This window comes from Littorina saxatilis, linkage group LG14 (assembly GCF_037325665.1).
Source record: "Littorina saxatilis isolate snail1 linkage group LG14, US_GU_Lsax_2.0, whole genome shotgun sequence".
NCBI classification, from domain to species: domain Eukaryota; kingdom Metazoa; phylum Mollusca; class Gastropoda; order Littorinimorpha; family Littorinidae; genus Littorina; species Littorina saxatilis.
The window spans coordinates 39658987-39679584 of record NC_090258.1 but is presented as its reverse complement, the minus strand read 5'-3'; the positions used below and the strand labels follow the sequence as shown (position 1 = coordinate 39679584).

The 20598-nt window shown below is 40.1% G+C and overlaps 1 protein-coding gene across 1 annotated transcript; it reads right to left on the bottom strand.

Annotated features, from left to right (window-relative positions):
* Nucleotides 1-2110: 2110 nt before the first annotated feature.
* Nucleotides 2111-2503, bottom strand: LOC138946598 (uncharacterized). Its single transcript, XM_070318044.1, has one exon. It carries the CDS (start codon nt 2501-2503, stop codon nt 2111-2113), a length of 393 nt encoding a protein of 130 aa, XP_070174145.1.
* Between the last annotated feature and the right edge of the window lie 18095 nt (nt 2504-20598).

Sequence of the window (20598 nt, the reverse complement as noted above, 5' to 3'; positions counted from 1 at the left end):
AAGCAGAAGCGCTCTTTTCTGTCTTCTTTTTAACTTTCTGAGTTTGTTTTGAATACACCATATTATATATATATATTATATGTTTTTAGAGTCAGGAAATGATAAAGAATAAGATGAAATCATTTTTGGATCGATTTCTTAAATTATAATCGTAGTACTAATTAACATATTTTCGTTAATTGTGATCACATTTTAAGGGTAAACATGAAATAGGTATAATATTTTCAGATTCAAAATTTGATGAAGAAAACGATGCAATCAATTTTAATTCTGTTTGCGAAAAATCGATTTTAATGACAACTTTAATGAGCAAACTCATTAATTAACTGTTAAGCCTCCAAGCTGAAATGCAATCCCAGAGTCCGGGCTTCGTCGAAGATTACTTTACCAAAGTTTAAACCAAATTGGTTGAAAAATGAGAGCGTGACAGTGCCGCCTCAACTTTCACAAAAAGCCGGATATGACGTCATCAAAGATATTTGTCAAAAAACTGAAACGTCTGAAGATATAATACTCAGGAACTGTCATGTTAAGTTTCATGAAGATCGGTCCAGTAGTTTCTCAGAATCGCGTTATACACACACACACACACACACACACACACACACACACACACACACACACGCACACACACACCACACCCTCGTCTCGATTCCCCGTCTATGTTAAAACATTTAGTCAAAACTTGACTAAATGTAAAAAGAAATCCATCAGACAGAAATAAGTACAGCACTATATACACTATGTGTGTGTGTGTGTTCGTGACTGCGTGTGCATTTTAATGTATACTCACTCATCTTTATTTCAAATGTATATCGGGTTGTACTTATTTTTGTCTGATGGATATTTCTAACGTCTCTCGACGGAAGACGTTGCTCGTCGGAAGAAAGATAACACCTTTTAGAAGTCCTAGCAGATTGTGCTACACCATGGACGGTGGTGGCCTAGCGTTTCTTGCAAGCGCCTCTCTCACAGGCAGATCAGCCGACATGCAAAGACACACACACACACACACACACACACACACGTACGAGCACACGTACACACACACACGTACGAACACACACACGAACACACACACGAACACACACACACATGCGTTCAACAATCATGAATAATGAAAGGTCAGCATTTGTTTCAGATTGGTACTTACTTTTATTGTCATCATAGCACATTCCCCATCATAGCATTTTTGTATGCAGAATTTTTCTTTTTGTTCCAAACTGCAGGAACGAAACGAAATTGTCTTCTGCTGCTTGTCATTTTGATTAACTCAAAGATAACGAAAGAAATCAGAAACCCAAACAAATCCTCAAGAGAAGATATTAAGAGTTGTTATACAATATAATCTACAGAAATAAAGAGAAAGAAAAACGTTCTAGGAGACAACACATGGCAGTGATGGCAGTTCAAGCGACGGAATACATCACCAACAACGCTATAATCATCATAGTGTCAAGAGGACGTCCGTCATAGGAATGCGGTATTTTTAATTTAGAACCAAAGAAAGGTTGGCAAAAGAATTTGTAAAAAATCAACCAAATTGTTCATGGACACAATTTTCCCAACACGTGACTACTGCGGCTGGCCAACAGAGCGAACTTCAACTAACAACACTCTGTTTCTTAGACCCCAACAGATTTTTTTGTTAATACATTTTTTTTATACAAAACAATACGTCAACGAAAAAAACAGCGTCATGAATTCGCAAACCTACTTTCAAATCTTCTACATTCATGTTAATATTCGGTAATTTTACCCAGTACAACGCTCTTTTTAAACTAACCATTAGTAGTCGCTAAACAGTAAAACCTTTTTTTTGTCGTGTCTTTGTGTAATGAGAAATGCGAGGTGGTGCCAAATTTTTTTCTCCATGTTTGTGTAAAATGAAAATGAACATTAACGGTTTTTTGTATATTGTCTTATCTTAAATAAAAACACAACGGTAAAAAAAGGAATACTAGAAGCCTATCATAATAGAAGCAGCTTGTAGTATTTCATCCACTTGTGACCACAGTCATTTTCAAGTCCAGCGATTTCCCCAGCAATTTTCTCTCGCCAAAGTAACCAACATCAGTCATGGTAAGACTTTGAATGACAAAGCGCGGCTTCATTGCCACATGCCTTGTTTTTCCAACAAACGCTTGAGCGCGATATTTCCAGGCAACGGCTGACTGGCGTAATTCCGAAACAAGGCGGCCAAGAGAGAAGACGGGTAAAATTCTCGGGACCTCTTATCTCCGAACCCCCTCTTGTCCGCAAACCCTCTCTTATCACCGAATCCCCGTTTGTCGGCAAAGCCCCTTTTGTCACCGAAGCCTCTTTTGTCACCGAACCCTCTCTTGTCACCGAAGCCCCGCTTGGGAAATACGTCTTCCATAGTTTCGAATTCGTCCATTTGGAAGTTATCTCCCTCGGTGAAATCTAGGTCATCCGCTAGGAGGAGCTTGACGGTTGCTATGACGATGGCCAAGGTCAGAAGGCAGCGGCAGTATGACGTCATGGTGCTTGGGTGAGTTGTGACGCCAGAAGAAATTAGAGGGATGAACCTGTGAAAGAAATAAACAAAAGTTTTAATTGTAATATCATAATAAAGAAAAGAGAAAAGACGAGAAACTAAGATTTGGACTTGACAAAGCATGCAAAGCAGTTAGTAAGTAAGTCAGTCAGTCAGTCAGTCAGTCAGTCAGTCAGTTAGTCAGGTAGTCAGTCAGTCAGTAAGTCAGTCAGCAGTAAGTCAGTCAGTAAGTAAGTAAGTTAACTAACTTTCTAAATAATTTGTCAACTGAGTATCTAAGTAACACCCCAAACATCAACAGACAAATCAACCCACTACACAGCACAACAGCTTCTGGAAGATAAATACACGCTTCGACAAGAAATGTTAAAGTTATCAGCACGCACAAAAACACACACAAAAACGGGAACAATTCCCAATCAATTTCTAACCACAATTCACGCGAAAGGACAGTCAGTGACGTTATAAAACAAAGCCATGGTAGGGTAACATTAAAATAGAGATTATTATGGCAGCGACCACACACGAACTTTCCTTTACGTCGGAATAACGAGGACAAGTGGGATTCGAAAATGAAATAAAACAGCTATGAAATCGGCACAGCATCAAGGACAAAAAACAAAATAGCAAACGGCAACCCGCAGTGTTATGACCTCCATTACTCGGTCTATATAAAAGAATGTCGATATCTGCGCACAGAGTACCCCTGTTTACCTTTGCGATTTATCTCTGCTAGCATGGTTATTGCTCATTGACATCGTAGGGAATATAGTGTTTATGTCGTCGTGCGTACCAGACACTGTCACGAACTAAGCCAAACGCCGTGTGACTCTTGCAAGTGTTATTGCCTACTTAAAAAGTGTAACGAAATGTCAGTATTCCTAACCGGATATTACCCACCCACCAACATCTGTAAATATCTCAAACAACACGTTTCTGGAAGACTTGTGAAAGAAACAACTGAAAGTCAGCAAAGATTTTCTTTTGCCGGGATGGGTGATACCGATGCAAAATCCGTACATTGAAGTATAGTCTCGTCCCTCCCAAAATTGACGAATTTCGTATATCCCCTGACCTTAAAAAGGAGAAATTGCCCTAGATATAAATCCACAGCGTATGGGAACGTTGCAAGGGACCAATCATAATCACAGAACTAGTACAATGGTGTGTGTTTTCATTCCTGTAAAAATGGAACCTATAAGTTTTACGTTCCAAATAGTATCTTTGCATTGACAACACTGAAATGAATCTGAAGTTTGTTGAAACGTGTTTATTTTTCCCCCCATGTATCGAATATTTAGAGGGCGCAGTGGTCTAGTGGATAAGACATCAGCCTCCTAATCGGAAGGTCGTGAGTTCAAATCCCGGCCGCGGCGGCCTGGTGGGTTAAGGGTGGAGATGTTTCCGATCTCCCAGGTCAACTTGTGTGCAGACTGCTATTGCCTTATCCCCCTTCGTGTGTACACGCAAGCACAAGACAAAGTGCGCACGGAAAAGATCCTGTAATATCAGAGTTCGGTGGGTTACAGAAACACGAAAAATATCCAGCAAGCTTCCTCCGAAAGCGGCGTATGGCTGGCTGAATGGCGGGGTGAAAACGGTCATACACGTAACAAAAACACTCGTGCAAAAGCATGAGTGAAGTGGGTGTTTCATCCCATGAACGAAGAAGAAAGAAGAAAGAAGAAGAAGAAGAAGAAGAAGAAGAAGAAGAAGAGAGGTAGCTTGTTTGTGTTCTGTCTTTGATAATAAAACTGAGCATGTACTTCCGAAAATGGGCTACACCGAACTAGATTCAGTACATTGAACTAAAGTCTAGGTCCTTTTCCGGATTTAATGAATCTGCAGATTGACTACAATATTCATTCGCCCTGTCTCGGCACGATAACAAGTGATACAAAGGCTGAATGTGAATGCAACTTAGATAATACATGTCTAAGTCTATGATCTACCTGACACACCTGTCTATACCTGATGGTTCCAGAAAAACAGCTTCATTAGACTTGTTGTCGTAGAACTGGAACTTTTTCTTCTTCTGCTTTCGTGGGAAGCAAGTCCAAAATGCACTCTTTTCTTTCTTTATTTGGTGTTTAACGTCGTTTTCAACCACGAAGGTTATATCGCGACGAGGGAAAGGGGGGAGATGGGATAGGGGAAAGGGGGGAGATGGGATAGAGCCACTTGTTAAGTGTTTCTTGTTCACAAAAGCACTAATCAAAAAATTGCTCCAGGGGCTTGCAACGTAGTACAATATTGAATATATGACCTTACTGGGAGAATGCAAGTTTCCAGTACAAAGGACTAAACATTTCTTACATACTGAAATGCACTCTGATTTTGTTTTGTTTTGTTGGTGTTGCGCGAGTGGGTTTTAAGTGCAACGACGTTTTGTTCCCTGCCATTTAAACAAGCATACTCCCTGTTGTCGTCATTAGAACTAAGACAGCTGCATCTTGTTCCCTGCCATTTAAACAAGCATACTCCCTGTTGTCGTCATTAGAACTAAGACAGCTGCATCTTGTTCCCTGCCATTTAAACAAGCATACTCCCTGTTGTCGTCATTAGAACTAAGACAGCTGCATCTTGTTCCCTGCCATTTAAACAAGCATACTCCCTGTTGTCGTCATTAGAACTAAGACAGCTAGCTGCATCTTGTTCCCTGCCATTTAAACAAGCATACTCCCTGTTGTCGTCATTAGAACTAAGACAGCTGCATCTTGTTCCCTGCCATTTAAACAAGCATACTCCCTGTTGTCGTCATTAGAACTAAGACAGCTGCATCTTGTTCCCTGCCATTTAAACAAGCATACTCCCTGTTGTCGTCATTAGAACTAAGACAGCTGCATCTTGTTCCCTGCCATTTAAACAAGCATACTCCCTGTTGTCGTCATTAGAACTAAGACAGCTCCATCTTTGTCTGCGATGCCTCCTCAATGTTGCACGAATCATCATGTACGACAAAAGACGACTGGCAAAGAACAACATTACCATAGCGTAGACAGATCAATGAACTCTCCACTATTGTGTCACGTCTGTATGAACGAAGTAGACACATAAATGGACTCTCCACTATTGTGTCACGTATGTATGTCCTAACGAGTAGACACATAAATGGACTCTTAACCATTGTGTCACGTATGTATGTCCTAACGAGTAAACACATAAATGGACTCTCCACTATTGTGTCACGTATGTATGAACGAAGTAGACACATAAATGGACTCTCCACTATTGTGTCACGTATGTATGAACGAAGTAGACACATAAATGGACTCTTAACCATTGTGTCACGTATGTATGTCCTAACGAGTAGACACATAAATGGACTCTTAACTATTGTGTCACGTATGTATGTCCTAACGAGTAGACACATAAATGGACTCTTAACCATTGTGTCACGTATGTATGTCCTAACGAGTAGACACATAAATGGACTCTTAACCATTGTGTCACGTATGTATGTCCTAACGAGTAGACACATAAATGGACTCGTAACCATTGTGCCACGTATGTATGTCCCAACGAGTAGACACATAAATGGCATCAAAGACATTTATCGAAAAAATGAAAAAAACGTCCGGGGATATCATACCAAGGAACTCTCATGTCAAATTTCATAAAGATCGGTCCAGTAGTTTACTCTCAATCGCTCTACACACACACACACACACACACACACACACACACACACACACACACACACACACACACACACATACACCACGACCCTCGTCTCGATTCCCCCTCTACGTTAAAACATTTAGTCAAAACTTGACTAAATGTAAAAATAGTCTGTTTACGGTATCCCGACCGACCCTATTTTTTCGCGCGACCCTAGACTTTTGGGGGGGGGCATTTGGGAAGAAGAAAAAAAAAAGTCTTTGTTTTTTGGCAAAATAACTTACAAATATGGTTTTTTGGAGAAAAAAAAATTCCCGACCTACCGACCCTACTTTTGTTGCCTATGTTACCTTAAACAGACTATTTTTCTTGGGGGGGGGGGGGCTAATAAGTCGACGGAGGTTAGCAGGGTTGAGGTGTACGAACCGAAAGGTGTTGCCATCCAAACGGGAGAGAACAAACCGCGGGTTCTGATTCGTTGAAAACACAACACATGTCAGTTTCAACCAATCGAAGCATGAGATAGAGAGAGAGAGAGAGAGAGAGAGAGAGAGAGAGAGAGAGAGAGAGAGAGAGAGAGAGAGAGAGAGAGAGAGAGAGAGAGAGAGAGAGAGAGAGAGATGGCCTCGGCCATAAGAGCCTACAGTATTATTGTATTGTATTGTAAAACCACGACTACCACTGTACTTTCACATTGCCGAAAATCATTGTGTCATTAGATTCCAGCCTAGGGACTTCAAAAATGAAAAGACAAAATAACAACTCTCGGTGAGACAGTCACTTGATTTGCAATGACAAATGTAAAAGATTGTCATGGTTTGTATGCAAGATCGGATGCGGTATGGAAGGAAAATTAGTTGACAATTTCAGCTCGGGAACTCAAAGCTAGAGCTAGGTCTTGTAAATAAATACGTGTCCGCATGCCTTATGGGGTCAAGCTTCCCTGTACATTTTGACATCTTGAAACAAGATTTGTGAAACTGCCCATGGCTGCATGGGTGACGGCAAGATTACGGACAAAATGACATTGTCAGAACCAGTTTGAATGATTGACATCGAAACTACTCTGAACACTCTACGACATTTTTGAAACACAACAACCCTCAAATCTTCTGAAACAAAAAAAACCAAATCAACAAGTGCACAATTTGAGAGAAAGAGGGAGAGAGAGAGAAAAAGAGAGAGAGAGAGAGAGAGAGACAGAGACAGAGAGACAGAGAGAGAGAGAGAGAGAGAGAGAGAGAGAGAGAGAGAGAGAGAGAGAGAGAGAGAGAGAGAGAGAGAGAGAGAGAGAGCAGCGACTTGAACTTTTAAATAAATTACATTGTTTAAAAAAAAGGTTAAGCAAGTACACGCGTTGGACAACCAATCGGATGCTTAATAGTTGAGTTACAGAAAATTGATTGGTCAAACATAGTGACTTTAGAAGATATTCATACCGCAGCTTCTCTTTTTTCGGAGCAGTTGTATTCGATCGTGAAAACCTGCTTGCCTGTCAAGGAAGTCACCATTCGGGAGGGAGACACACCCTGGATCACATCTTATATTTTGAAATTAAAAGACCGAAACAGATTTATTCATACTATTGCTGTGCATGTAGACACACCACAAGCTTGGGAACTCTTTCGTAAGATAAGGAACCAATACACAGATGCTATTCGAACGCGAAAGAAACAATATTTAGAGGAACTTGGCCGGTCCGTATCTGACATGATCCAAAGAAATTTGGTCAGAAGCAGTGGTGGAAGTTAGTTAACAGGTTTATAGCAAAGAAAGGCTCTGACCAAAACGAAATCCCGCCACTAACAGTTGATTGTAAAACCTATTTTGAAGACCAGGAAAAGGCTGAATTATTTAATATGTCTTTTGTTAAACAATCAGAAATAAACGACACAGACGATAATGTTCCCGATATAGACAATGCTGAGTTTTTTGTCGACGATATGGTCGTGACTTCCGAAGAAGTGAAAAGTGTAATAGAAAGTCTTGATACATCTAAAGCTGTCGGGCCTGATAAAATTCATAATAAGATTCTTATTGCAAGTTTACCTATAATAGCAGAACCTCTATCTATTTTATTTACAAGATCATTAAATGAGGGTGTATTTCCAAGCATATGAAAAACAGCACACATAACACCGATATTTAAAAAGGGGGATAAAGGAGACTGTTCAAATTATCGTCCCATCTCACTCTTAAGCTGCGTAGGTAAAGTTCTTGAAAAATGTGTTCAGAAACATGTGTTTGATTATTTTGTATCGAATAACATAATCACACCTTCCCAGTCTGGTTTTATTCCCGGTGACTCCACTGTGTACCAGTTAACATGCCTATATAACGACTTTTGCAAGTCACTCGACGACAGCATTACTGTCCAGGCAATCTTTTTCGACATTTCCAAAGCATTTGACAGTGTCTGGCACAAAGGTATTCTGAGAAAGTTATTTGCACTAGGGATTCAAGGTCAAATGTTTAATTGGTTGCAAAACTATTTAACTGATCGAACACAAGCAGTGGTGCTTAAAGGAAGTATGTCTAGCTACTTACCTGTGCAAACAGGCGTTCCACAAGGCTCTATTCTAGGACCTCTCCTTTTTCTGGTTTACATTACCGACATAGTTGACAACGTTGAATCCATTATTAAACTGTTTGCCGACGATACAAGTATGTATTTAAGCCTGGAAAATGCTCAGATGCGAACAGAAATTTTTAACTCAGATCTTGATAAAAAAAATCGACCAGCGGGCTAGACAGTGGAAAGTTAAAAGGCAGCTTTCGGGTTGTGGCTCTCAAAATCTGTTCCTTAGAATGAGTTATCATGTAACTGAAACTATACTTAAAAGTTACTTGGTGATTTTGACAGCTTGATAACACAAGTCCGAAGACTTTAGACATGCTACAATGTCTTTAATCGAAGAAAGTTTGCATTCTTGGCCGAGTCAATGCAGGCGGCTCGAAAATTACTTCCCTTGGACGCGTGACGTCAGCCGCGGAATCGGCCGGGTTGAACGGTGCTCTCTTTATGCCGTGTAATGGGCCCAATCGGGTTGTCTAGTCAAGCCCTCAAGCATACTTCACGGGTAGGCGAAGAGAAACTTAGGATGGGGTGACTTCTCCCAGGCCAAAATTTCGCAGTAAAAAACGGAGTTCATAACATGTCTTCTGTCCCCCTCCTGCTTTTGTTCCACTTGAACCCTGTTTTTGTTCAACTTATTGGCAGATATTGTCACGCGTCGAGGAACACAAACACACACACACAAACACATTCACACACAGACACACACAGACACACACATACACACACACACACACACACACACACACACACACTCACACATACACACACACCCACACACGTGTAATCACACACATACGTGACAAACACACACACACACACACATACGTGTTATCACACACATACACAAACACACACACACACACACACACACACACACACACACACACACACACACACACACACACCCACACACACACACGATAACCATCACAAACACAGTTTGACAAATTCATCTTTGATTTTTTGCGGCCGAACCCCCCTCCCCCATTTTCCACACTAGATCCACTGTTTCATCTTTGTCTCCGTCTCTCTTCCCTTTATCTTATCTCGTCTATCTACTTGAGTGAGTAACTGAAGATGTATTATCATCATCTCTTTCCTAGATTTTCCCACCGACAGAGTTGGCTTTTGTCTTGAATTCAGTACCTCACACGTACACGGTAATTGGTGTGACACCTCAAGCGGACCTTCATCATAAATGTACAGTGTCTGCTGACAAGGGACACGAGGGTCTGTGGTTGAGCAACTTTATGGTTTAACCGGGTGGACTGGAGGAGTAGCAACAGCTTGTGAACCACTTTAGAAATGACTTGTAAAGGTTGCAGTCGGTCAGATCAAAGAAGAGAAAATGTGAACGTGGGTCTTGAGAAGATATTACCATCCTAATACTTTACTTTGTGCAAGAATCAATCACGCGTACAGCATTACAGATGTCCAGCTGTAGTCTACCTTGTACTGTAAACTTCACAGCGGCCTTATCGGCTTCCTCGAGTGACGTCACAGCAAGGCTAACGCTGCGGCGTCTTTCTTGTGCTGACAGAGTTGTCGGTCGCGGATTTTGAGTCGTTTCGGCCTGCCAACTGCTTCGTTTTTTTGCGGATTGTGAGAACTAGCAGAAAGTTTCACGCATTTTAATGGTTTCAAACTAATGATGAAAGTGTCTTCTTCTGGACCAAATCAACAGTCTTTAGTTGAATCAACTCGGAAAACTCTTAAACGCGTTTTTGCACGCGACTCCGCGCATTTTTGAGACCAGGCAACCCGACAGCTGCCCTTTAAATTTAATAAAGGTAAAACAAAACTTCTGAATATAAGCAGGAAAAGAAATCCAGATTACATCCCTTTAAACTTCGGTGGCACAATTTTACAAGAAACTGAAAGTCATAAACATCTTGGTATTATTATTCAGAATAACGGTAAGTGGGAGTTACATATTAAATCTGTTATAGCAAAATGCCGTACGCTAGAATACAGAATACAGAATACAGTATTTATTGAGCCAAGTGACATTAAAAAACATTTAAAGCACAAGGAATTTCGCGTAGTGTTGGTGAAATCACGCACACACACACCCCCACACACACACTGACACACACACACACACGCCCACACATACACTGACATACACACCAACACACACGCGCCCACACTACAGCAGTCACGATCACACCATCACACGCAGGGCAGACATGCTTACGATCTTATAAATATAGACTAGGCAGAAAAGCTTTAGAAACAATGTATAAATCCTTCATATTGCCACATTTTGACATAATGCTGATGTTCTCTGGGACAACTGCCCTAAGGAGTTAGCCACCGAGCTCGAAAGTATTCACTTAGATGCAATTCGAACCATTGTTGGAGCAGTCCGCGGTACAAGCCATCAAAAATTGTACGATGAGTCAGGCTTTCATTACTAGAGAGGCGAAAACGTCATAAATTGATATTATTTCACAAGATCGTTCACCGCAAGGTGCCAAACTACTTATTAGCGATATTGCCACCATTGATATCAACTAATAACCCATACCACCGGCGCAGACCTCTAGACAGGAAAGTTCCATCGTTTAAAACTGAATTATACAGAAACTCATTTCTCCCATCTACTACACAACTCTGGAATTCTTTACTAGACTATTATAAAACTTAGTGATTCCCTAAGTGAATTTAAGCACTTTTTGTCAAAAAACGATTTAAGTCCGCCGTGTTATTTTTATTCTGGAGATCGCATGTCACAAATAATTCACTGTAAGCTCAGGTTATATATAAGTGATCTCAATAACGATCTAGTGAGACGTCACGTTGCTACAGATGCATCTTGTGACTGCGGATTCCCGTCCGAATCCGTACAACACTTCATATTCGATTGTCCAAATTATCGCGAAGCACGTCAAGAAACTATACATACCCTCCCTAATCACATAATTCACCTCCCCCACCTTTTAAACGGAGACAGACAGTATTCTTTAGATTTGAACAGGAATGTTTTTTTCCACCGTACACTCGTTCATTGAACGTTCAGGCCGCTTTGGGTAAACCAGAATAAATGCTCTACAAGCCGGACAACAACTTTAACTTCTGCACATCTCCTACCCATCCCTCTTCTTTTATTCATCTTCTTTCCCTCCTTCCTTCCTTTACTGTCTTTCTTTATAATCATTATGCAACGTTCATTACGTTATTAATAGATTTGGTTTATTGAGACACATTTTTCAGCCGTTACCGCCTTATGTTGTACTGTCATGCAGGAACACCACTATAAGCTTCTAGCTTGTTGCTGTTTCTGTGAACTTTGTATACATGTCATGATTGTAACCTTTGTTAAAATAAACTTATGTTTAAACCAATCGGATGCGCCGATCAGGTTTAACTTTAAAAAAAAAAATTTTGTTTGCTAGTTTATTTGTTTATTTATTTGTGTGTTTGTTAGTTAGTTAGTTTGTTTCTTTGTTTCTTTGTATGTTTCTTTCTTTCTTTTTTTTTATTCATTATTTCTTAAGTAATTACACAATGGCGACTGCACGTGAGAGGGAACAATAAAGAGACCAAAAAGCAATGTACTCACGTTAAAATGACGAACACGGAACGAATAACAGCGACGTTTCGACCTAAGGGTCTTCTTCAGGCACAAAAACACATGTGTTATTGTTGGCTTCCCCTCGAGTAGCTTCCCTTGCTTCTCTGTCTTTGTCATTTGTTGGTTTGTGCATTGCAGTTGTTTTGTCAGTTACTCTCCTCCTTATCTGTTCTATCGTCTTTCTTCTTCTTTTTTGTGTGTGTACTTTTGTGTTTTTGTGCCTGAAGAAGACCCTTAGGTCGAAACGTCGTTGTTATTCGTTCCGTGTTCGTCATTTTAACGTGAGTACATTGCTTTTTGGTCTCTTCATTATTTCTTAGTTTCTTGTTTTCTTTGTTTATTTATTTATTTGATATTTTTGGTCTTTCTTTCTTTCTGTCTGTCTGTCTGTCTGTCTGTCTGTCTGTTTTCTTTCTTTCCTATGTCTCAGTTTTTTTCCTACTTATAATTAGTTGCATGCTTTTTTTGCTTCTTTTTTTCTTTCTTTTTTTCTGCATGTAAGCCTATATCTATGTGCATGGTTATAATTATGTGTCGTCATTGTTTGTTGTGTGAAGTGCAGACCCGAAACGTGCCATTTGAAAACGACATAATAGTGCAGATCTGCGTTCTCATACACGTATTAGGCACACAAAAAAATAGGTGTGGTTACGGTAACATAGCCAAAAAAAATAGGGTAGGAAGGTAGGCAATCACTTTTTTTCCTAATGTGTACAAATTAAACCTACTTGACAGGGAAATAAGTGTGCGACTCGGGCGCTTTCGCTTTCATTGCGTTTTCTGCACTCGTTTACTTGGGTTTTTTTTGGTATTTTTGTGACAAATGTAATAAAAAGTTATAGGGTCGGCCCCAAAAAATAGGGTAGGTCGGGTTACCGTAACCACACCTATTTTTTTTTAGGCCTTATTATTTTTATTACGATATTTATTTATTTGCACAGTTGATATTTTAGGACCCAGTTCTGGAATGAATGACAAGTGCAAACACGTGTCTGTCAATTAACGTAAAAACTGATAATGCTGCCCGTACCGGAGATGCAAAGTCCCGATAATCAACAAATGATTAAGCCATGCGTGAAATAACGTCACACGATGTCACATGTTCTCTCACGATCTTATGCGCTTCGTGAAATAAAGGAGCGATTTGAATTCTATTGTTTTTGGACATATCAAGCCTCTTTACAATAGGAAGGTTTCCGCCAGTTATCTCTCTGAGGTTTTTGGGTGCGTGCCCCTTGCGGGGGCAAAAAACATCGAGGTCACAAGCAGGGTCAAGGGGAAGGTCGGCTGGGCGGACAGGAGTATGACGGCTTACTAGTGCCCAAAACCTGGTGTTACCCATTATCACGTGATAATTACTAAAAACGTTGTCAGTTACTGTTTTCATCTGTTAGTTACTAATTTTCACGGGAAAATTACTAATTTTTAGTTTCGGCATTAGCAATCCGTCAGGAAGTGAGCCAAAACTAAAAATTAGTAATTAACAGGTGAAAGTTAGTAATTTTTCCGGAAAAATTAGTAATTTTCCGGGGAAAATTAGTAATTAACATGTGAAAATGGTAATTATCAAGGGAAAATTACTAATTTTCCCTTGATAATTACAATTATGAGGTTTTGGCACTAGTAAGCCGTCATACAGGAGACTACAATAGGAAGGTTTCCGCCAGTTATCTCTCTTTGAGGTTTTGGGTGCTTAGAGAGTACCGTACCCCTTGCGGGGGCAAAAAACATCGAGGTCACAAGCAGGGTCAAGGGGAAGGTCGCTGGGCGGACAGGAGACTATTGCTAAGGGTTCCCCTTCGCCATATCTCTTCGTTTCCCCAGTTCTTTCTGTCTTTTTATATTTAGTCAAGTTTTGACTAAATATTTTAACATCGAGGGGGAATCGAAACGAGGGTCGTGGTGTATGTGCGTGTGTCTGTGTGTGTGTCTGTGTGTGTGTGTGTGTGTGTGTGTGTGTGTGTGTGTGTGTGTGTGTGTGTGTGTGTGTGTATGTGTGTGTGGAGCGATTCAGAATAAACTACTGGACCGATCTTTATGAAATTTGACATGAGAGTTCCTGGGTATGATATCCCCAGACGTTTTTTTCTTTTTTTCAATAATTGTCTTTGATGACGTCATATCCGGCTTTTTGTAAAAGTTGAGGCGGCACTGTCACACCCTCATTTTTCAATCAAATTCATTGACATTTTTGTAAAGCAATCTTCGACAAAGGCCGGACTTTGGTATTGCATTTCAGCTTGGTGGCTAAAAAATTAATTCATGACTTTGGTCATTAAAAATCTGAAAATTGTAATTAAATTTTTTTTGTATAAAACGATCCAAAATTACGTTCATCTTATTCTTCATCATTGTCTGATTCCAAAAACATATACATTTGTCATCATTTTCACGAGTTTTCATTCACAAACACCTGGTAAATAAATCTCATGTTCCCCATGCAATAACTCGAGGTGGTGAATGGGTTTGAGCTTTCATGTGAAACGTGGATTGTCAAAGTAAAAGCCAATCAGGCTGATTGTTTGATGTGTGGAACCATCGTGGCTTTGGATTTGTGTTTCCGAGGACAACGATTGTAAGCATTCACTCTCAAAGACCCAATCAATGTTGATAATTACCGCGGCGACTCATGGTCAATTTGCAACTTATCTCTGTAATCGCAAAATCCACAACGAAAAGTCATAAACACTTAAAAAGAAAAGAAATATGCTCAACACTTACTGAATTCACAGGTATGATCGCAGCTCTGTACATTTTCAGACTGGAAGAAAAGCGTCAACAAGCTACGTTTGACGTCACATACAAGTTTGACGTGTTATCTCGTGCTACTGTGACGATGCTTTGTGGCCCGGAATTGGATTCTAAAAATTCGTCTCCCTGTGGGTTATTGTGCATTTTGTTGCACAACCAAAATGATGACAAAAACGATGTTTGGTAGCTTGTTGTCAGACCAGCACTTTGTTGTTGGTCCTCGGGGAGCATATCGCCTTTTGTCTCATATTTATCAACGTCGGCCTTCGGCCTTGGTCGATAAAGATGAAACAAAAGACGATATGGTCCCCTTGGACCAACAAAAAAGCTGGTCTGTCAACAAGCCACCAAACATCTTATAATGTTATATTCGGATTAAAAACAAGCTCTGTAAATTAAAAATATAAAAATTATGATCAAAATTAAATTTCCGAAATCGATTTAAAAACAATTTCATCTTATTCCTTGTCGGTTCCTGATTCCAAAAACATATAGATATGATATGTTTGGATTAAAAACACGCTCAGAAAGTTAAAACGAAGAGAGGTACAGAAAAGCGTGCTATGCAGCACAGCGAAACCACTACCGCGCTGAACAGGTTCGTCAGTTTCACTCCGTTATGCACAAGCGGCGGACTACGGTCATTGTGAAAAAATGCAGTGCGTTCAGTTTCATTCTGTGAGTTCCACAGCTTGACTAAATGTAGTAATTTCGCCTTACGCGACTTGTTTTTCTATATGTTTTTCTTTAATTATATCTGTCTTTCTTTCATTCTGTCTTGAATTTAGTGTATTAGTCTTTTTTGCATTCTATCTATCTTTTTTGAGTCTATCTTTCATCATTCTTTTAGCCTTTCAATCTATCCGTCTTTCTTTCATTCTATCCGTCTTTCTTTCATTCTATCTGTCTTTCTTTCATACTGTCTGTCTTTTGTTCTGCCTTCGTATCTTTTTTTCTTTCCTTTTTCTTTTGTGTTTGCGCAGTTCCCCAAAGACATATGACACAATGGCCAATAATTGCCCTATTAAGTTTTTTCAAGACCGCGTTCTTGAACAAGCTATCGGGGAATTTAAAAATGCAGAAAATAAATCATGTTGTTTGAGACCAATCTGTATTTCGTACTGTTGACATGTGTAAGAACTGTAAGCGATTGTAACATATTCATTATATTTGGAATATACATGTAACATTAAGTTTTATGGGCGTGCACACAAAAAGTCAAAAAGGAACTGCATTACATGTACATACCCATGCCACATGCAAGGTACAACGAAACTCCTTATCACACAACATACCTCCCCCTCTCTCTGTCTGTCTGTCTGTCTGTCTGTGTGTCTGTCTGTCTGTCTGTCTGTCTCTCTCTCTCTCTCTCTCTCTCTCTCTCTCTCTCTCTCTCTCTCTCTCTCTCTCTCTTTCATTCTCTTTCACTTGTCACAAAACATTCGGCATAACTTCGAAATTACAATTCCATCGACAATTGTTTCAGTTACAAAGCTTACATGCAATCCCATAGCTTGAACCGAGTAAACGATTCCTTGGTAAACATTTTGGGGAAATTGAAGGCATGAGAGTGATGCCTGAAGAAAACACAAAAATGACGTCATTAAATAAAGATATCCAATAATCGAAATAGTGGATACAAGTAAATGCTCCCAATAATGTATACATCAGTTTTCTTTTCAACGGTAGAACATGTCTGCGCTGTTTTTATTCCTCGGCTTTCTAATCTTTTCTTTTCTTTTTTTTACCACAGGCTCGATCAACCACATTGATATGGATACAGAGAGAGAGAGAGAGAGAGAGAGAGAGAAAGAGAGAGAGAGAGAGAGAGAGAGAGAGAGAGAGAGAGAGAGAGAGAGAGAGAGAGAGAAAGAGAGAGAGAGAGAAAGAGAGAGAGAGAGAGGGGGGAGAGAGAGAGAGATGGGGGAGAGTGAGAGAGAGAGAGAGACAGAGGGAGGAGAGAGAGAGAGAGAGAGAGAGAGAGAGAGAAAGAGAGAGAGAGGGACAGACACAGAGACAGATACAAAGACAGAGACAGAGACAGAGAGGCAGATACAGAGACAGATACACTATTCCTTTTGTGATTCAGATTGCAATTGTTCAAAATGTGAGAGAGAAAAAAATCGGCAATCTTAGAGACAGTACACCGAAGGCGCCATTTTGGAAAGTTTTCTGACGATTTGGACCTTAACAAGTTCAAGAGACATTCGCTGTACTGTAAAATAGAAACACCTGCAATGATTTGCTCAAAACCGTTCCGAAACTATGCCAAATAAATACATGAATTTTAAGTTTGCTACGCCCAGCTCTCCTGTGCCAGGAGCCGGATTCCCCTCGTCGTCATATTCTATTTAGTCCTCATAGAGACCCGATTCGTCAAAGCAGATTGAGACCGTTGGACTGAGGGAATCAAACCTACAGTCTAGCATATAAGTACGAATGCAAATTCCGTGCCATACAGGGCTAAAACGCTTTGCATAACAGAAATAAATTTAACACAATGGCCGTTGGAGAATATCACGGTCTGAAATGACTACCAAACACAGTAAAGTATTCAGATTTTAAAAATAGAACGCTCAAACACTAATTCTAAGACCTTCCTCGTGTGTGATGTCATCAGTCGATTCAACATCAAAAACGAACTCTGTAGCTCTCGGCTCAATTTCAAATGATTATGTATCTCAAGGAATAGCACATGAAATACTCAGTGGCGAAAGGTAGGACGAAAGTAATCACTGGCGCAATGAGAATTACAATGGGATTCCCACTCAAAACACAGCCGTTTTTAAGTTGAGTAAATTAGCATTCAAACGATTATTTAAAGATATTCCTGGTGTGTGGTCACACAAATACAATCCCTGACCTTAACTGTGTAGCTCTTGGGGCGATGAGAGACAGTTTTCTTGTTAGACATTATCACTTTAAAATGAACATTTTATAAACGAATTCTGGAGGTACCAAGATGAAATGCAATTCTACAGTTCGGAAAGAACCAAAACCTACTTGGTAAACATTCCGAAGAAATAGCTTAAAATATACGACCACCACAGTGCCGCCTCAACATGCTTTTGAACGTAAGAATGACGTCATCAGATGGCGCTATCAACATTCGGAGATAAATGGCACAAGCCAGACCCTCAAAAAAATGTATACATACATGAATATTTATTACAAAAAAATCCGTTCTGTTGTTCTTAAAAAATGCTAGTCACAGCCACGCAGACAAACACACAAACATACACACACACACACACACACACACACACACACACACATACACACACACACACACAAACACACACACACGAACGAACACACCACACACACACGAACACACCACACACACACGGACACACACACACACACACACACACACACACACACACACACACACACACACACACACACACACACAATGACATATATACCCAAGGAGAAAGACATCTCCTCCGCCCTCTTTTCAATGTCAATACGTGACTGAATGTAAAACAACAACAAAAAATATTGATAATAAATAAAATATAAATGTCACGATGTCACGCTTTTACTCTTTCTGCATTTACAATTAATCCTTTTCCCGAACAGTCAATACTGCACGACGTGTTGAAGGCAATAAACTATCATACAGTCAATACTGCACGACGTGTTGAAGGCAATAAACTATCATACAGTCAATACTGCACGACGTGTTGAAGGCAATAAACTATCATATTACAACAAACAACATCTTGGGAAGAAACCGCGGACGTTACAAGAAACTGACAAAATAGAAAACCATCCCATGCTCCTGAGACAAAAATAACTAGTATGTGGATATAAACTGGTGATAATAAGGTCAACAGTGACGTTGTTTCTAACAAAACGACCAATAATGTGTTGCTATAATGACGCTCAAGTATGCTTGACAGACACATCGCCTAGTAATTTGCTGGCCTATATTTATATCATAAACAGTGCAAAAATAGAACATGCAACAGTATAATAAGTACATATATTCATTTTCCCAAAGGCTTAATGAGTCGGCTGCTTTCTAGGATAATAGCAAGATCTAGATCAGCACTTTTTTAGGACGTGTACGGGAACGAGTACGGGTAACGTCATCAAATCTAGTTTTTACGTCACGCGTTTGCCAAGATGTGCAGTCTTGGTGGGAGCAAAACAACGTATGCATTTAATTTGGAACATTGGAGAAAAAAGTGAGTCACGGGTGACGCAATATCTACACGTAAAGGTCTTTGCTACACGTTCGACCATCTAGAACACTTTAATGATACCTGCGTAGGAGTCTCTGTCGAGTCATTTGCTATTTCAAGACTTAAAACAAGTTATGATGATAGTGTAACTTAAACAAATCAAGTAAAGCGATACCAAAACATTTAGTCAATCTGACGGCCTTAAACTAGCATATCAACACTCAAACACGGTGATGAGTCCCGAAACCAAACGACCGAGACGGGACGCAATGGTAGGTCCTATCTGAGAAGCATTGCAACAGTGGAATAGTTGTCTTTAATTTTTAGCACATGTTCAGAGTAAATACGACATTTATCTATATATTTTTGAATTCTGATAATGATAACGAATACAATGCAATCATTTTTGCATGATAATGTTATAAATTAAATTACCTGAGTGTGCGGGCGCGTGTGTGTGCGTGTTTGTGTGTGTGTGTATGTCCGTGTGTGTTTGTGTGTATGCGTATGTGTGTATGTGTATGTATGCGTGTGTGTATCTGTATGTGCCTTTGTGCGTGTGTGTGTGTGTGTGTGTGGGGGGGGGTATGTATGTGTATTTGTGTGCGTGTCTGTGTGTTATGTGTGTTTGCGTGTGCGTATGTAAGTGTGCATATGTGTCTTTGTGTTTGTTTGTGGGTGTGTGTATGGGTGTGGCTGTGCGTAAGTGGGGTTGTAAGTGGGTGTCAGTTGGTGGTAGGATGTGTGAGCAAGAAGAAGAAAAAAGAAGAAAACGAAACAACATTGTGAAGAATAAAACTATAAAACAAAGTGACATAAAACAACAAAAAGAAACGACCAACAACGAAACAAGGAATCGAACAAGCAAACAAAGAAACCGCATTAAACAAAAATTAAAAGAAAAGAAGAAAGAACGAAAAGAGAAAGCACGAAACAAAGAGAGACAAAGAGAGAAATACAAAAAAACCTACAACCGTACAAGATTTGTTTGGAGAAAAAACAAAAAAACAAAACAGAAACAAAGATGTCTCAACTCACCTTTCAAATGAACACCCCAGCAACCAGCAACAATGGCTTCTTCACCTCGAACGCAGAAGAACAAGAAATTGCTTCTCTGCGTGCTCGAATTGCCTCCCTTCCCGAACTTAGCATGCAAGCATCCCGTCCGCTGGGTAGCAATGGTGACAGTCTCGAGGACTCGGCTGGTTTTAAAGGAACCACACAGCAAAGATAGAGGGCTTTATACCTGTTGTTCCAGCCTGTCTCTGTCTCACTCAGCCTCGGCTTGCATGCAGGCTGATTGCCATTGTCGGCTGCTGCTATAGTCACCGTGGGCGTGTCTTTGTGGTGTGTGTTGGGG